The 15,970-nt window shown below is 40.3% G+C and overlaps 1 protein-coding gene across 1 annotated transcript in view; it reads right to left on the bottom strand.

The window, feature by feature from the left end:
• Positions 1-15,970, bottom strand: part of PMFBP1 (polyamine modulated factor 1 binding protein 1) — a 151,446-nt gene that overhangs the window by 69,997 nt on the left and 65,479 nt on the right. Inside the window, exons 9-11 of the mRNA XM_030205073.1 lie at positions 15,636-15,762; positions 11,893-12,032; positions 639-885 (exon numbers count right to left, since the gene is read on the bottom strand). Coding sequence (XP_030060933.1) covers positions 639-885; positions 11,893-12,032; positions 15,636-15,762 — 514 coding nt within the window. The remainder of the gene's footprint in view (positions 1-638; positions 886-11,892; positions 12,033-15,635; positions 15,763-15,970) is intronic.

Here is a 15,970-nt window from a genome sequence, read left to right as displayed (position 1 = left end):
CTTAGAAAACTGGACTTTTGAAAATGGATCAATGAAGAATTCTGGTGAAAATTCAGGGTGAAATTATATCGCTGTATTTGCCATCTGATGATCCGACTTATATGTTTTGGGTGAAAGTTTTACTACTTTCACAATTATTCACAATATAGTGTGCAGAGTAGCATTCCAGCATATGTGTAGATGTATATGCATGCAGTCCGATGATTGCCGATACCCATTTGTCAACCGTCCAGCACTTTACTGTGTTTTCAGCATACGTGCTTCATGGAAGACAAAAATGTTGTGGCTCCTTATACTTGCAGCAGCAGCAGCAGCAGCAAAGAGAAAAAAACAGGCATGAAATCCTCACTAATGATGTTTCACATCTCTTCAGCCCTTGTGTTAAAGCCCCAGTGTTGTACTCAGCATCTTTGCCTTCTGTGTACTTCTCTGCATCCTCACAGAACAGCTAATATCTTCATTAACATGAATATAAATGTGTTTAGCTCCAGCACAAAACTCCTTTTTAAATAGAGTACGCATAAAATTATGTGCCAAAGCTTGAGCTAACCTCCATACAAAGCTTAGCACGCTATAGTGCAGCAGCCCCTGAGTGCTGGTAACCTTTCTATCTGTCCTGGCTTGCTTCTGACTCTTACCCACTTGCTGATACTGTTTGTGACTCTCCTGCAGATCCTCCTTCAGCTGATGAATCTCCTGTTTCAGGGATTGATTCTCTTTCTCTTTTTGCTCCTTTTCCTTCTGCAGATGCAGCACACCCTGACCAAGGCCCTCAGCAGCCAAGCTTTTCTTTTGTATTTCCAGAGACTTTCCTTTCAGGGAGCTCCGTGCCTGCAGGAGATCAGATTCTGATTTCTTCAGGAGCTTATCTCTCTTCTGGACTGCCTAGAGACATGAAGAATACAGGTCTCAAAATTATTTACTGTCCACCGTCACCCACTAAGTCAAATTTTTGTTGTTTTTTTTTTGCTATTTCTGGGTTCTTGGTCTGAACTTTTGGAGTCTGTGAAGTTGCATTTTCTGTTTTGTGTGAGAAGTTATTACCTGTATCTTATTAAAGTGGGCAGGGTAGCCAAGCCTATAAAAGAATAACAACAAATGCTTCGTAAACAAATGGAGCCAGTGAGGAGTGCAAATCATTTGTCATCTTCTACTCAACCAATTCCTAACCCAGTTAATCACTTTAGGGTTTATACCAAAGGCACTCAGTTTATTTATAAGTTGGCCATCAGGCTTATTTTCGAAAGAGAAAGGCGCCCATCTTTCGACACAAATCGGGAGATGGGCTTCCTTCTCTCAGGGTCGCCCAAATCGGCATAATTGAAAGCTGATTTTGGGCGTCCCCAACTGCTTCCTGTCGCGGGGACGACCAAAGTTCCCGGAGGCGTGTCGGAGGGACTGGGGCGTGCCTAACAGATGGGCATCCTCGACCAATAAGGGAAAAAAGAAGGGTGTCCCTGACGAGCACTTGAGCGACTTTACTTGGTCCATTTTTTCTTACGACCAAGCCTCAAAAAGGTGCCCGAACTGACCAGATGACCACCGGAGGGCATCGGGGATGACCCTCCCTGACTCCCCCAGTAATCACTAACCCCCTCCCACCCTGAAAAAAAACAACTTTAAAAACTTTTTTTGCCAGCCTGAAATGTCATACTCGGGTCCATCGCGGCAGTATGCAGGTCCCTGGGTAGGGGGAGGTATGTGTGTGTCAGCGGAGGCAGTTTTCAGCCAATACTTTTGTATAAGCAGAATTGTACTCCTATGAGAAAAACTTTATATTAATTCTGTATACTTTATTGGTAAGTTAATAAATGAATTACTTTTCTCATACGTGACCTTGGTCTTTTATCATTCCAATCTTTGGATGAGATACGTATAAACATTGGGATGGTGGTAAAAAGACATAAAATATTTAACACTCTTCTCTACTGAGGCAACCTCTGAGGAAACAGAAAGTTACATCAGAAAGGCGGCCCACAGTAAATAGAAAAGGCAGGTACTGGCGGAAGGGCAGCGTATGGGAATCATGCCAGCTGTCGCCAGATTTTGAAACATGAAGAAAGAAGGTAAACTCAGGGAATGGGGTGGAGCAAGGAAGGGGGAGATGCCACTCTGAAAGAGTGCTACCTGAGGCCCGCACCTCAGGTGGCCTAATGGTCGGCCGCCCCTCTATAAGGTACTTATTTTGTACCTGTGGCGATGGAGGGTTAAGTGACTTGTCCACAGTCACAAGGAGCTGAAGCAGAAACTGAACCCAGTTCTTGATTGAAGCTTATCAACAATATAAATCAGTGGTTCTCGACATAGTCCTCGGGACACCCATAGCCAGCCAGATATTCAGGATACCGAACAGTGAATATGCATGAGATAAATTTGCATGCATACCTCCATTCTAAGCAGGGAACATCATTGACATTGGTTGATTTGTTTTGATATGCAGGTTTTCACTTCGACTACCAACTTTCCTTCCATCAACAGGTCTCTGCAGTCTCAAAATCATGCTTCAACACTCTTATCCATTCAGTTCGCAATTGCATTAATTATCCTGCCTGTGCCACGTTATATGTTAGTAACATCTAGACTTGACTATTGCAATTCAATACACACAGGCCTTCGTTCCTCTCTCCTAGAAAGAGTTCAGTCCATTCAAAATACCACTTTTGACTTCAATCTCATGCAAACCCTTTGACCGAATTATTCACCTACTCATTCAACATTACAGTCTCACAGTTAAATACAGGATAAACCACAAAATCTTGATCCTGACTTATAAAGCTCTCCATACTGAGACACCTTCATACCTAGCAACAACCATTACACCTTATACCCTCCAGAGAGCTCTTTGTTCAAGTTCTGAACATCGTTTATGTATTACATCTGTTTTTTGAAAGTGCATTTTTCTATCTCCAGCATTATGGTATGCACACTATCTCTCAATCTATAAAGAATTATCTTTCCTAAGATTTAAGGCAGCCGTGAAAAAACATTTGTTTTCCCTCACTTTCCCTGGAGTGGCAATGTGAGGAAGATTGGCAGTGGTGATATGGACACTCATGTTGTTCCTCTTCTCGTCTACTCACTGTACTGTTTATTGCTATTAACTTTGTTTATGGACTTAATATACCACCCTTAGTGGAGTGACAGCAGGGCAGTTTACAAAACTAACAGGCATATTCATTGTGGATATTCTGAAAAACTGACTGGCTAGGTGTGTCCTAAGGATTGGGTTGAGAATTCTTGCTATATGTTTATTCAAGGTCTTCAGGCAATAGGCATCACTGCACTGGTACTAAATTGGTTCAAGCACTTTTAGAGTATTCTCAAGTTACAGCCTATCTCAGGCACAAGCTTTATTGCAGTGGGGTACATCAAGGCTGTCTTCTGGCCTCCATCCTTTTTAACATCTTCTTGGCTCCTCTGCTTTTTTTAAATCCAGTCTCACGGTTAAAGCCTGAATAAGGTTCATGTAGATCAGTGATCCCCAAACCAGCCTGTCAGGTTTTCAGGATATCCACATAATCAAATGTAAAGCTGTAGAGTTCAGTAGACTTTCCGATCCATCTCTCTCTTTTCTCCACATTGTGGAATTCAAATTAGACATTTCTCTAACGTTAAAGACATATTTTATAGCAGTCATCACCTGCGGCAGCCACAAAATCTCTCTCCATATTTGCAGATGACAACAAAATCTGCAAAAGGGCTCCTTATGGTGTGGATAACAGGCTGGAGGGACCTAGCGAAGCTTGAAGAATGGTCTGGAATTTGGCAGGTAAGATTTAAGGCTAAAAAATGCAGGGTGATGCATTTGGGCTGCACAAACCCAAGGAAACAGTACAGTTTAGGGGGTGATGAATGTTTGTACACGAAAGAGGTTGTGATCATATGTAATGATCTTTTGTGGCTAAACAGGTAGAAAAGACAATGGTAAAAGCTAGAAGCGTTCTTGGGTGCATATAGAGAGGAATGTACAATTCTGAAGACCGCACCTTCAAAAGATATAAATAGGATGGAGTTGGTCCAGAGGGCAGCTACTAAAATGGTCAGTGGTCTTTATCATAAAGTATATGGGAACAGACTTAAATATCTCGTTATGTATGTTTCTATGTTTCTGCATCACCAGGGGAGTTACACAATTTTATTTGGCCGCAATCATGGGGTCACAGCCACAAGAATGGAGGTAGCGCATACAACTCTATCTCATCAACCAAAAATGGGCTTCAAAATACAATATATGCTGGGTTTGTACAAAATAAACTCCCTTCAGATATCCAATGAATCTTATAGATATCAGCAAAATCCAGCCAAAAGATAAAGATAAATATGTTGGACAATGAACCTCGGCAGTACCGCACTTCGCCCACAGACTCTTGCGAAGAGACTTACATACTCAAATTGTCATCGGTTCAGTGACCGCCACCTTCCTATATTGTTGTTTTAACATCCAAAATTCTGTAAGCCGACTAGACCAAGAGCTCTCATTTTAAGATGAGTACTAAGTAAAATAAATAAATTAGTTACCGAATTAAATTTAGATGTTAAAACAACAATATAGGAAGGTGGCGGCCATTGATCCAATGACGATCTGAGTAAGTCTCTACGCAAGAGTCTGTGGGCGCAGTGCGGTACTGCCAAGGTTCATTGTCCAACACATTTATCTTTATGTTTTGGCTAGATTTTGCTGATATCTATAAGATTCATTGGATATCAGAAGGGAATTTATTTAATACAACTCTATCTCATGCATACTTATTGTGGGTATCCTGAACATCTGACTAGCTGAGTGTGTACCAAGGACTGGGTTGAAAATACTTACCTTAAACTAGTGGAACTTTATACCCTGCTTTTTAAAGTCAACTTTTTCCCCCTCTTTGACGTTATTGATATCATTCATATAATGGTGTATGATGTTTTGAGCAAGTGGATTATTGAATATAAGATTAAAAAGAATTGAACCAATAACAAAAAATTCCAATATGGGAAATATGTAGGCAATCTATATGCCAATAATTTCAAAAGGTTGTGAAGACACAACTAGAGAATTTGATATTTGATGAATGTTATACCCTAGAGTTACAAGTTCCATACTGGGACAGACTAAGGTCTATCAAGCCAAGTATCCTGTTTCCAACAGTGGCCAGGCCAGGTCACAAGTACCTGACAAGATCCCAAAAGAGTAAAACAGACATTTCACTTATAACTGCTTTAAGAAGCTAAGAATAAAAGCGTTGCCACAATGGGACAGACAGGTCCATCAAGCCCAGCATCCTGTTTCCAATAGTGGCCAATCCAGGTCACAAGTACCAAAACAGTGCAATACATTTTATGCTGCTTATACTAGAAATACCAACAAAAAATAAGCAGAGTGCTAAGGGAGAATTATATGGTGGAGTTTGTAGGTAAAGTCTGATAAACATGCAGCAGTTATCGTTTAGTATCTATTATGCTGCTTAGTTATAATCATAGACTGTTACCCACCGTCCTACCATTAAATGAGCTACCTAGCACGCTTATTTGTTACTTTTTTTCTTATATTTTTATAAAGCATGCCATTTGGCTCTTATATTATAATTATAGCTGATGGCGTAAGGGATCAGTCACTTATCTGTATGCCTATGCAGCAGCACACCCCAATAGGAGCCTGTTTCGCCCTCCTGGCTTTCTCAAGGGGTACTCTTTGTGCTGTTTCTATAAGAAAATATAGCAAACAAATATGTCATCCCTTATCCTTATGCCGCTCCCTTTTGTAGCCTAAAATATTTGTCAAAGTTCAGGACTCACCAGGCAATCAGTTTGTTCTCGTCTGCCATCTATCAATGCTTGCAAAATGGCAGCAGCGTCTTTTTAAAATCCTACCTTACCGGAAACAGCTGATCTAACCAATTGTGTTTCACATAAAGCAGGTCCACTGGATGTAAGTATTGAGACCATTTGGTTCCAGCGTATTTAGATGATAAATCCAATAAGTTTCCCGTTGTAGTAGCTGTCTATTATGGGCACCCCCTCTGGGAGCCGGACTGATGTGATCAATAACCATGACTTGTAGGGCCTCCACTTGATGGTTAAATTGCATGCAATGCTGCACTAGAGGGGGACCCGGTACTTGAGCTATTATACGAGAACGATGTTCAACCATACGCTCGTGTAAAGATCTGCTGGTTTTACCAACATACTTTTTACCACAAGGGCATACTATACAGTAGATAACTCCGCGTGTGCGGCAGGTAGTATAATGCTTCAAATAGTAACTTTTCCCGTCATGTACAAAAGATCAAATTTCAACTGTGATATCACAAGTTTTGCAGTTCTTCTTCATACATTTAAAATGTCCTATAGGTTCGCATTGTCCGTCAATATCAGGTTCAAAAAGTTCTGCCGGACTGAGCAGTTCTTTAAGATTCCTTCCTCTAGAGAAGGCAGTGCACAAATCACACTGCGAAAACACAGAATGGGTTTTAATAATATCCCAGTGTTGTCTGGGAGGGGGTGACCATAATAGACAGCTACTACAACGGGAAACTTATTGGATTTATCATCTAAATACGCTGGAACCAAATGGTCTCAATACTTACATCCAGTGGACCTGCTTTATGTGAAACACAATTGGTTAGATCAGCTGTTTCCGGTAAGGTAGGATTTTAAAAAGACGCTGCTGCCATTTTGCAAGCATTGATAGATGGCAGACGAGAACAAACTGATTGCCTGGTGAGTCCTGAACTTTGACAAATATTTTAGGCTACAAAAGGGAGCGGCATAAGGATAAGGGATGACATATTTGTTTGCTATATTTTCTTATAGAAACAGCACGAAGAGTACCCCTTGAGAAAGCCAGGAGGGCGAAACAGGCTCCTATTGGGGTGTGCTGCTGCATAGGCATACAGATAAGTGACTGATCCCTTACGCCATCAGCTATAATTATAATATAAGAGCCAAATGGCATGCTTTATAAAAATATAAGAAAAAAAGTAACAAATAAGCGTGCTAGGTAGCTCATTTAATGGTAGGACGGTGGGTAACAGTCTATGATTATAACTAAGCAGCATAATAGATACTAAACGATAACTGCTGCATGTTTATCAGACTTTACCTACAAACTCCACCATATAATTCTCCCTTAGCACTCTGCTTATTTTTTGTTGGTAGTAGTTACATTGAGTGGAGTAAGCTGCATAAGTTGGCAGTAATTTATACTAGAAATAAGCAGTAGATTTTAACCAAGTACATTTTAATAATGGTTTATGGACTTTTCTTTTAGGAAGTTAGTCAAACCTTTTTTAAACCCCGCTAATTGCTTTTACCACGTTCTCTGGCAAAGAATTCCAGAGTTTAATTACACATTGAGTGAAGAAATATGCCCCCTAACCTAGTACTTTTGGTAAGAGTAAACAAGTTATTCATGTCGACCCACTCCACTCAGTTGTTCCACTCCACTCAGTATTTTATAGACCTCTACCATAGCCTCAGCCATTTCTTCTCCAAATTGAAGACTCTTAGTATTTTTAGTCTTTCCTCAAAGAGAAGTCGTCCCATCCCCTTTGTCATTTTCGTCACTCTTCTCTATACGTTTACTAATTCCGCTATATCTTTTTTGAGATGCAATGACCAAGACTGCATTATAATATTCTCAGTTTTGCTTTCTATTCTATTCATAGCTTATATTCCACCATATCTCCACTAGGATTCATCGTGGTTTACAAGATAAGAAACATCTCATTTAGATGGAATTACAAAACAACATTGTAGAATATGAAACAAGATGAGTATCATAGAATAGAAGAGCTTTCAGTTGTTTTCTAAACAATAAATAAGATTGGATAGACTGAACTTGATACTGAATACTATTCCAAATTTGTATTCCTAAGTATTGGAAAGAATGAGTTAAGTAGCCTTTAATTTTAACCCCCTTAAAGCTTGGAAACAACAGAGAATTACGACAAACTGAATGACAAATTCACCCCGTAAACATTAAAATGAAATAGTTAGCAAGACAAACCAAATTTTGCCCTGGCAAACTCTTAAAAATCACAGAACTTATTTTAAACTTGATATGGGAATAAATTGGAAGACAATGCAATTTCTCAAGAATAGGGGTTACTCTCTCAAATCTGCTGACTCGTTAAATCAATCTTGCAGCAGTATTTTGAAGCAGAAGAGAGGCAGGATATGATAGAGATGTCTAAATACCTCAGTGGTGTTAATGTACAGGCGGTGAACCTTTTTCAAGGGAAGGAAAACTCTGGAATGGGGCATACGATGAAATTAAGAGGACATTGGCTTAAGAGGAATCTAAGAAAATACTATTTCACGGAAAGGATGGAATCTAAGAAAATACTATTCCACGGAAAGGATGCGTGGAATGGCCTCCCGGTGGAGGTAGTGGAAACGAGAACTGCGTCAGAATTTAAGAAAGCGTGGGACAGGCACATGGGATCTCTTAGGAAAAGGAGGAGTTAGTGGTTACTGAGGACGGGCAGACTGGATGGACCTTTTGGCCCTTATCTGCTTTCATGTTTCTAATTTCACTGTCAGTCCTCCCCATACAGTGAGTTACAATAGTCTATAGTAAGAGGACTGACTGAGCAATGCTGTAAAAACATTCCACATTTAAAATAGATCTAATTGCTCTTAATTGACGTAGTTGGAAAATAAACCTTTTTTTACCAATGCTGTGATTTGCTCCTTGAAGAAGAGTTTACAGTCTAGTATAACCCCTAACACCTTTGAACTATTAGAAATCTGTAAAATTTCACCTGTATCTAACCTCAGAAACTTAGGTGGGGGGGGGGGGGGGGGGGGGGAGAATAATATATCATAATCCCCAAATCAGACAATGCAGTTTGTTTATTCAGCTTTAAAAAATTAGCACTGGCCCATGAATCAATTAATGTTTTTAACATAGATAGTGTATTGTTTAAAGTATCTGAAACAGGACAGAGGAAAGAGATACCATTCGCAGTTGCCCAAGACATGTTATCCAGGTACCTAATGGTTTCATATAGATATTAAATAACAAAGGGAACAATGGGACCCCTGAGGCGCCTCGCAGCCAAGGATCCCAGGATCAAAAAAACTCCATTCTTAGAAACCAAATATGATCTTTTCTCCAAAAGCTTTGAAAAACGTTTTAATACTCGTCCACCAATGCCCAACTCAGAAGCCTATGAAGCATTAGAGAATGGTCAATAGCATCAAAGGCTACACAAATATCAAACTGAAGTAAAACAGCCTGACCTCCTTTACTCAGAAGTCAAAGAAAGTAAAACAGTCTCAGTACTATGTAGGTGTCAAAACCCATGCTGTGTATAGTGCCAACACTCATGAAGTTGCGAATAAATCAAAAACTCCAGAAGCTTAGCAATCCATGGAATCCCAGCCACAGGTTAATAATTATCAACCACAGATAGATCTACACTAGGAGACTTGGAAATAGGAGTAAGCACAATAGTAGAGACAGACTCCAGATATATCTGTCATAAATTAACGCAGCTAACCAAAAGATTACCATTCCTTCCCTAATAATTCCTAACATTCTATGTGCTTTCTTAGCTGCTGCTGCACACTGAGCAGAAGGTTTCAACATATCATCAACGACGACACCTAGATTCCTTTTCTTGGTTGGTGACTCCTAATGTGAACCTTGCATTACATAGCTATAGTTCAGGTTCCTCTTTCCCACATACACCACTTTGCACTTGCTCACATTATTTTATTTGTTGCATTTGTATCCCACATTTTCCCACCTATTTGCAGGCTCAATGTGGCTTACATTGTACCGTGATGGCGATCGCCATTTCCGGTAGGGAAATACAGAGTGGTGACGTTGGTTAAACGTCATCTGCCATTTAGATGCCCAGTCTCTCCTCTTGCAATTTTTCACAATCCTCTTAAATTTGCTAATATTCAATCACTTCACTGGGTATGTTGTACAATGGTGATGTGCCATTACATAACCAGTTATCTTTTACAGCCTTAGAAATATAAGAAAGTATTATCCTGATGCTGTCACAGTGACCACTTTCCCTTGCCAGTTTGGCATTTGCGGGGGAACAAAAATGACAGCCGAATGAAGGGGAAAACCAATCCCAATTCCTCCAGTAGAGTTCTGCTCAATAGCAGCTGTTTATCAACTCATAAACGTGCTTGGTAGCAGGTATAACTCTCAACATCAATCTTTTAGAACATAAATGTTTAGTTCCCATCTGAAATGGGAAATAAATGTCTATGATCTTGCTACGCCCTTGTCCCTCCCCAAACATGCCAAGACCATGCCTCCTTGCTATTTCCACATACCTAGGTTTGAGACATGCATATCCTGGATTTGTAAAATGGGAATTTCTTAGGCATGGAGGATCTCTTAGGGGGATGAAGAAACACTGGATGATATAAATGGGTAGACTGGATAGTCCATATGGCCTTTATCCGTCATCATTTTCTATGTTAGATGTTTATCTTGCATAAATGTCTAAGTGCTGATTTATGCACATATCAAATGCAAATGTAGAGTCTGAGGGATTTTCACACTGGTTCCACTGTGAGCTAGAAAAGTCCCACAGCCTCCATCAATAGAAGCCTGAATTGTGCATTCAGTGATATTACTGATCACCGAGTAAAGAAGAGCAATGATAGTCTCTCTTCCCTTTCCGTAGGGAGGAGTAAAGGAATCAGTTATTATAATGAAAGGAGGAGTTTTTCTTGGAGGGAATTTTGCAGGGCTATAAAGCCTGCAACAAAATTCAAACCTTTTGCCTCTTGGTTTTTCCTCCCACCAGTCCTCAGACCTAATGCCTTAACAGCCAAGAGCAGCACCTCTCTTCCGAAAACTTCAGTGGCTCCCTATCTCCTAGAGGATCCAATATAAGATTCTTCTGCTCACTTTTCACAGCTTTTTGTCTGGGACCTCTTTGACCATCCCTTATCCTCCCACGCATTTACTTCACTCCATTAATGACCATCGCATGGTACTGCCAGGTCCAAAAGCTGCACAATAGGAAAGGTAAAGCGACTAGGAGAAAAGATGGAGATATGATAGAGGTCAATAAAGTAATGAGTGGAGTGGAATAGGTAGATGTGAATCGCTTGTTTATACTCTTTCCAAAAATACTAGAACTACAGGGCAAAGTAACAAAGCTACAAAGTAGTAAATTTGAAACAAATTGGAGAATATATTTCTTCACTCAATGTGTAATTAAACTCGGGAATTCGTTGCCAGAGAATGTGGTACAAGCTCAGTGGGGTTTAAAAAAGATTTGGGTAACTTCCTAAAAGAAAGGTCCATAAGCCATTATTAAGATGAACTTGGGGAAAATCCACTGCTTATTTCTGGGATAAGCAGCATAAAATGTATTGTACTGTTCTGGGATCTTGCCAGGTACTTGTAACCTGGATTGGCCACTGTTGGAAACAAAATGCTGGGCTTGATGGATCTTCCGTCTGTCCCAGTATGGCAAACCTTATTTTATGTTCTTAAAGCAGTTATAAGTGAAATGTCTACCCTGGATGTGCTATTTATAGCCATATGTTCATTGCCTCTACCTAACTGGGTAGTACCACTAAATATATATATAATTTGACAGCACTTAAATTTGATGTTTGAAATTACATACTGTCTATCCCACTGAATACTGGTTTTAAGGACTTTTAATTTGAACTTCCTGTTAGCTTTTAAACAACAAATTTTAACCTGTTCCCTTTGGGCTGTCTGAACACAATTTAATCACAATCTCTCTTTTCCCCAAGTTTTCAAACAGAAAACTTGCCAGCAAACCCACACTGACAAGTCTAGATTCCCTAGCAGCAAAAGCAGTTTCTGTCTCATTAATGCACATTGTGTCTTTTGTTCTCAGTCTTTCATACTTTCTTTCTTTTGTTCTCTGTCTCCTGTGCTCTGAATCTCACCTCCTCTTTCTGTGTGCACAGTCTGTGGGCTTCACTCAACTCAGCCTCCAGCTGAAGGATTTGCTGCTGTTGCCTGTTCTGCACCTCTGTGACAATGTCCTTGTGCAGGTTCTGTACCTCTTGCTCCAGCCTTAGAATATCTGAATAAAGAAAATATATAGCATCAATTTGCTAAATGTAAAAGAAACCCTGAGACTCCGGTGCATATTAAGCACAAGGGGCAGGATTCAGTATATGGCGCTCGGAACAGTATTCTATAATGGGCTTTCCGAGATGGCTGCCCTTTCACAGAATAGCGTGTAGCACAGGGATTCCTGCCCAACTTTAAGGACGAGGATTTACACCAACTGAAACCTGGTGTAAATCTTGTCGCGTAAGTAAGGCACGGATCCCTCGTATTCAGTAATACTAAATGCATCTTTAGTGAATGCCCCTGACTCGCCCATACTCCTCCCATGGCCACACCCCCTGCTGAGTTGCATGCTATAAGATTTGCATGTGAATCTTTCTAGAATTGTGCTTAGCAAGATGCGCACGCAAATCAAAAATACTGTCAATTCATGGAAATAATTGATAGTTAGCACCCAATTAGCACATCTCAGAATAGCCCAGAATTTTGTGTGCAGAAATTTGTGTGCTATTTACAGAATTTCCTCAAAGGTACATAAACAGCACACTAAATCTGAGCGAGAGCAATGCACACAAAGGATGAGGGAGGAAATGGAAATCTAATAAACCATAAACTGTCACACACAAAGCAAATGACACAACAGGCTTGCAGGCTTTCCAAATATGTGGAGGAGAATTCTATAACACACTTACTTTTCTGTAAAGAATTCTAGTACAAATGGCCCTATAGCTGGTACAAATGCCCATGGCTCGATGTTAGCATGTAGACATGTCAATGAAAGAATTCTATCATTTGCATGCATACCTGTGAACTCCACCCACTCTGGGACATGCACATGTCCACCTGCAAAGGTGTAGGAGTATTGTGGAAAACACAACAGCAGATCAGTGAGAGATATTAAAAACTTTATTAGTAGTACCATATACCAGAATGTTGCCCTGACACAGGCCGTGTTTCGCCCAAAGGGCTGCGTCAGGGGCTATGGTATCAACCGTATAATGGTCCCATAAAACAACAAGGCAAACGATCTGCAAAATCCAATATGGAACAAGAAGCCAGCAGATCAATATAACATCAAAAAGATTTTATTGAAGATACCGCATGTAAACAAATTGCCCGACACAGGCCATGTTTCGCCCACCAAGGACTGCGTCAGGGGCTAATTTGAAACCTTCTGAAAGGAGCAACTCTAAAAACGGAAAACTTGTGGTGTATAATAGATTGGAAAAAAAACAGCGCATACAGCAGATGCCTAAAATGATGTGACTCTTAACACAACGCAAGCAGATGCACTGCTGTCAAACCTGCGGTATCTTCAATAAAATCTTTTTGATGTTATATTGATCTGCTGGCTTCTTTTTCCATCAACCGTATAATGGAATGCTAGTACTACAGTGGATGTTTGTTCACATCAATCTTGAGAAACATGAAAAAACCAGCACAAAAAGAACAACTGTTATCCACCGGTGTAGATGAGGTGCTTCACCTAGAATGCTGGGAAAAAAACCACCAGCTTTTCTACAAAAGGAAAATTAGTGCTGGGCATACCATGATGACTTCATCCAAGGACATGTTGTTTACTGCAACCTAGCCTCCAGTTATCTCCTGGGAAGAGCGGAGGAGCGTACTTCACGGAGACCATGGCTCCCAGTTTTAATGAGAGTCAAGAGGGAGGTTTGCTCATCTGATAACAGTTTCTTTGCTAATTACAAAGCCTCTCTTCATGACCATGAATTTGGCTGGTCATTATTATGCCACTTGTGATTGGTCTATGGGTATCATCTGACCCAGATGGATGCCAAAGTTGGACTGAAGAGAAAACCAGAAGACTGGCTAAAAAGATAGAAGGCTCGGAGAGAGAGAGAGAGAGAGAGAGAGAGACTGATTTCCTACACTAGTGAACTGCATGCCTTGTTACAAAGTCACAAGGTTAGCTCAGCTACAATACACGGCCTCCCCGAAAGACTGCGCCATCTGTATTCAGAATACAGACCTTGGACTTTATTCCTGGACTGAGAGACTCGCTGGGGGCTTCAGCTCGAGTCTCAGAGGAGGAATCTGTTTCTTTACCATTGGAAGTCTGCCAGACAGAAAGGTGAGATAACTGGATATACTACCTATGGTCAGGGAGATAGTCAGTCCACAGTTTTATCTGTGATAGATTGGTGGTCAGTGAATCATTAGCTGCTAAGTGTTTTACACAAGTCAGGTTAGTGGTATAGTTTCATAATCAGCAGGATATCAGTTTTGTGATTAGTGTGTGATCACTCATTTAGATAGTCCGTTTGGATAATCATATATCTGTGTATATATTTGGTGATAATCTATTTTTTTAAGTGCTTTGCAATTTGCCACATATATATAGTTTCGATTTTTTTCTAAATAAATCATAATATATGCCCCATCTGTGGTATAATGTGAGAGGTGGCAGAGTTGAGTCCCCTGGGCAACAGTGATCATAACATGATCAAGTTTGAGCTACTATCAGCGATGAACCCACAAAAGAAATCCACTGTAGCGGCATTTAATTTTCGAAAAGATGACTATAATGAGGAAAACATTCTTCTCCTAATTCTATAAAGTTGCATACCCAAATTTGTGACTAGCATGCAAATATATGCGCACAATTAATAGAATAAGGTCAGCTGTGCAGTAATGTAATTTAAAAAGTAGATACTAATTGGCGTTAACTGCCACATAATCCCCCTTCACAAAGCTGCACATAACAATGTTTGCTCCAAGCTCCTCCTGTTTGTGTGCTGTCACACGCCATCTTCTCTGTGCAAGGCTGTCCTTTGGAATAGCCTACCCTTCATTCAAAGTTGTCCCTCCCTTCAGGAATTTTCTTCTGCTCTTAAGACTTTTCTATTTTCAGATGGCTGTGGCTAATGATTGCCCTGCTGTGGTCTCTATTTGCTGTATAATTTTGTAAGTTATCTCCTTCTTCCTCTATTACCTATATTATGCAAGCTGCCTAGACATTTGTATGATAGGTAAAAGCCCCGAATAAACTTGGAAACTTGGAACCAATTATTGGCTCTAATTGCTGTTAATTGGCACTACTTTGCATTACCTGGCGGTAATGCAAAGTACGACTTGTATTTCTTTTTAATGTTACTATGTAAGCCGCATTGAGCCTGCCATGTGTGGGAAAGCGCGGGGTACAAATGTAATAATAAATAAATAAATATAGACCACATACACACATAAATGACTAGAATACTGCCATTCACATGCCTTCCTGCCATCTAAAACAAGACGGCTCCTTCTGGAATTATCCCTATAGTGCACAAACTATAGCATGAGTATTATCCTGCTGCCATTTAGGAATTCTCTGTATAAACCAATGCTCAGTTCCATCGCTTTCCATGAAGAAATATTTACAAACATTGCTCCTGAGTATACCTCTTTGCACCTTCATATCATGTCCCCTAATTCTACAGCTTCTCCTCCTTTGAAGAAGGGTTATTTGTGTGATGAAAAACAACAATACAGAACTGGTGTGGTTTAGTCTTTTCTGACATCTACAGAAATGTGTACAAAGAAAGCAAATGATCCATAACAGTGAGAGCAGAGCTTATCCCTCCCCCTCTAAAAAATTGCAATATCCTGCCTTTCTTGGTGGTGGTGTTCTGCTTGCTGGTCTTCTCAAGTTCCATGGTCAGATCCTGGACCAAAGAATGGTATTTTTCAGCCTGCTGGGCACAGGCCAAGTTTTCCTCTTCTGCCAAGCTCAGCATCTAGACATACAAACGGATTAGTTTAGACTCCAGTTTCTGAGTGATCACAATAATGGTGGTCTTCAACAATGGCAAAGCAGAGGGAGAGGAACGTGAGAATGAAATGGAGGGAAAAATGCAAAAGAAGCAGAGAGGTTTGTTGACTTAAGAACATAAGCATTGCCATACTGGGACCATACTGGGACAGACCAAAGGTCCATCAAGCCCA

The sequence above is a fragment of the Microcaecilia unicolor genome, chromosome 5 (genome assembly GCF_901765095.1).
Source record: "Microcaecilia unicolor chromosome 5, aMicUni1.1, whole genome shotgun sequence".
Lineage (NCBI taxonomy): Eukaryota > Metazoa > Chordata > Amphibia > Gymnophiona > Siphonopidae > Microcaecilia > Microcaecilia unicolor.
This window is presented reverse-complemented; position numbering and strand designations above follow the sequence as displayed.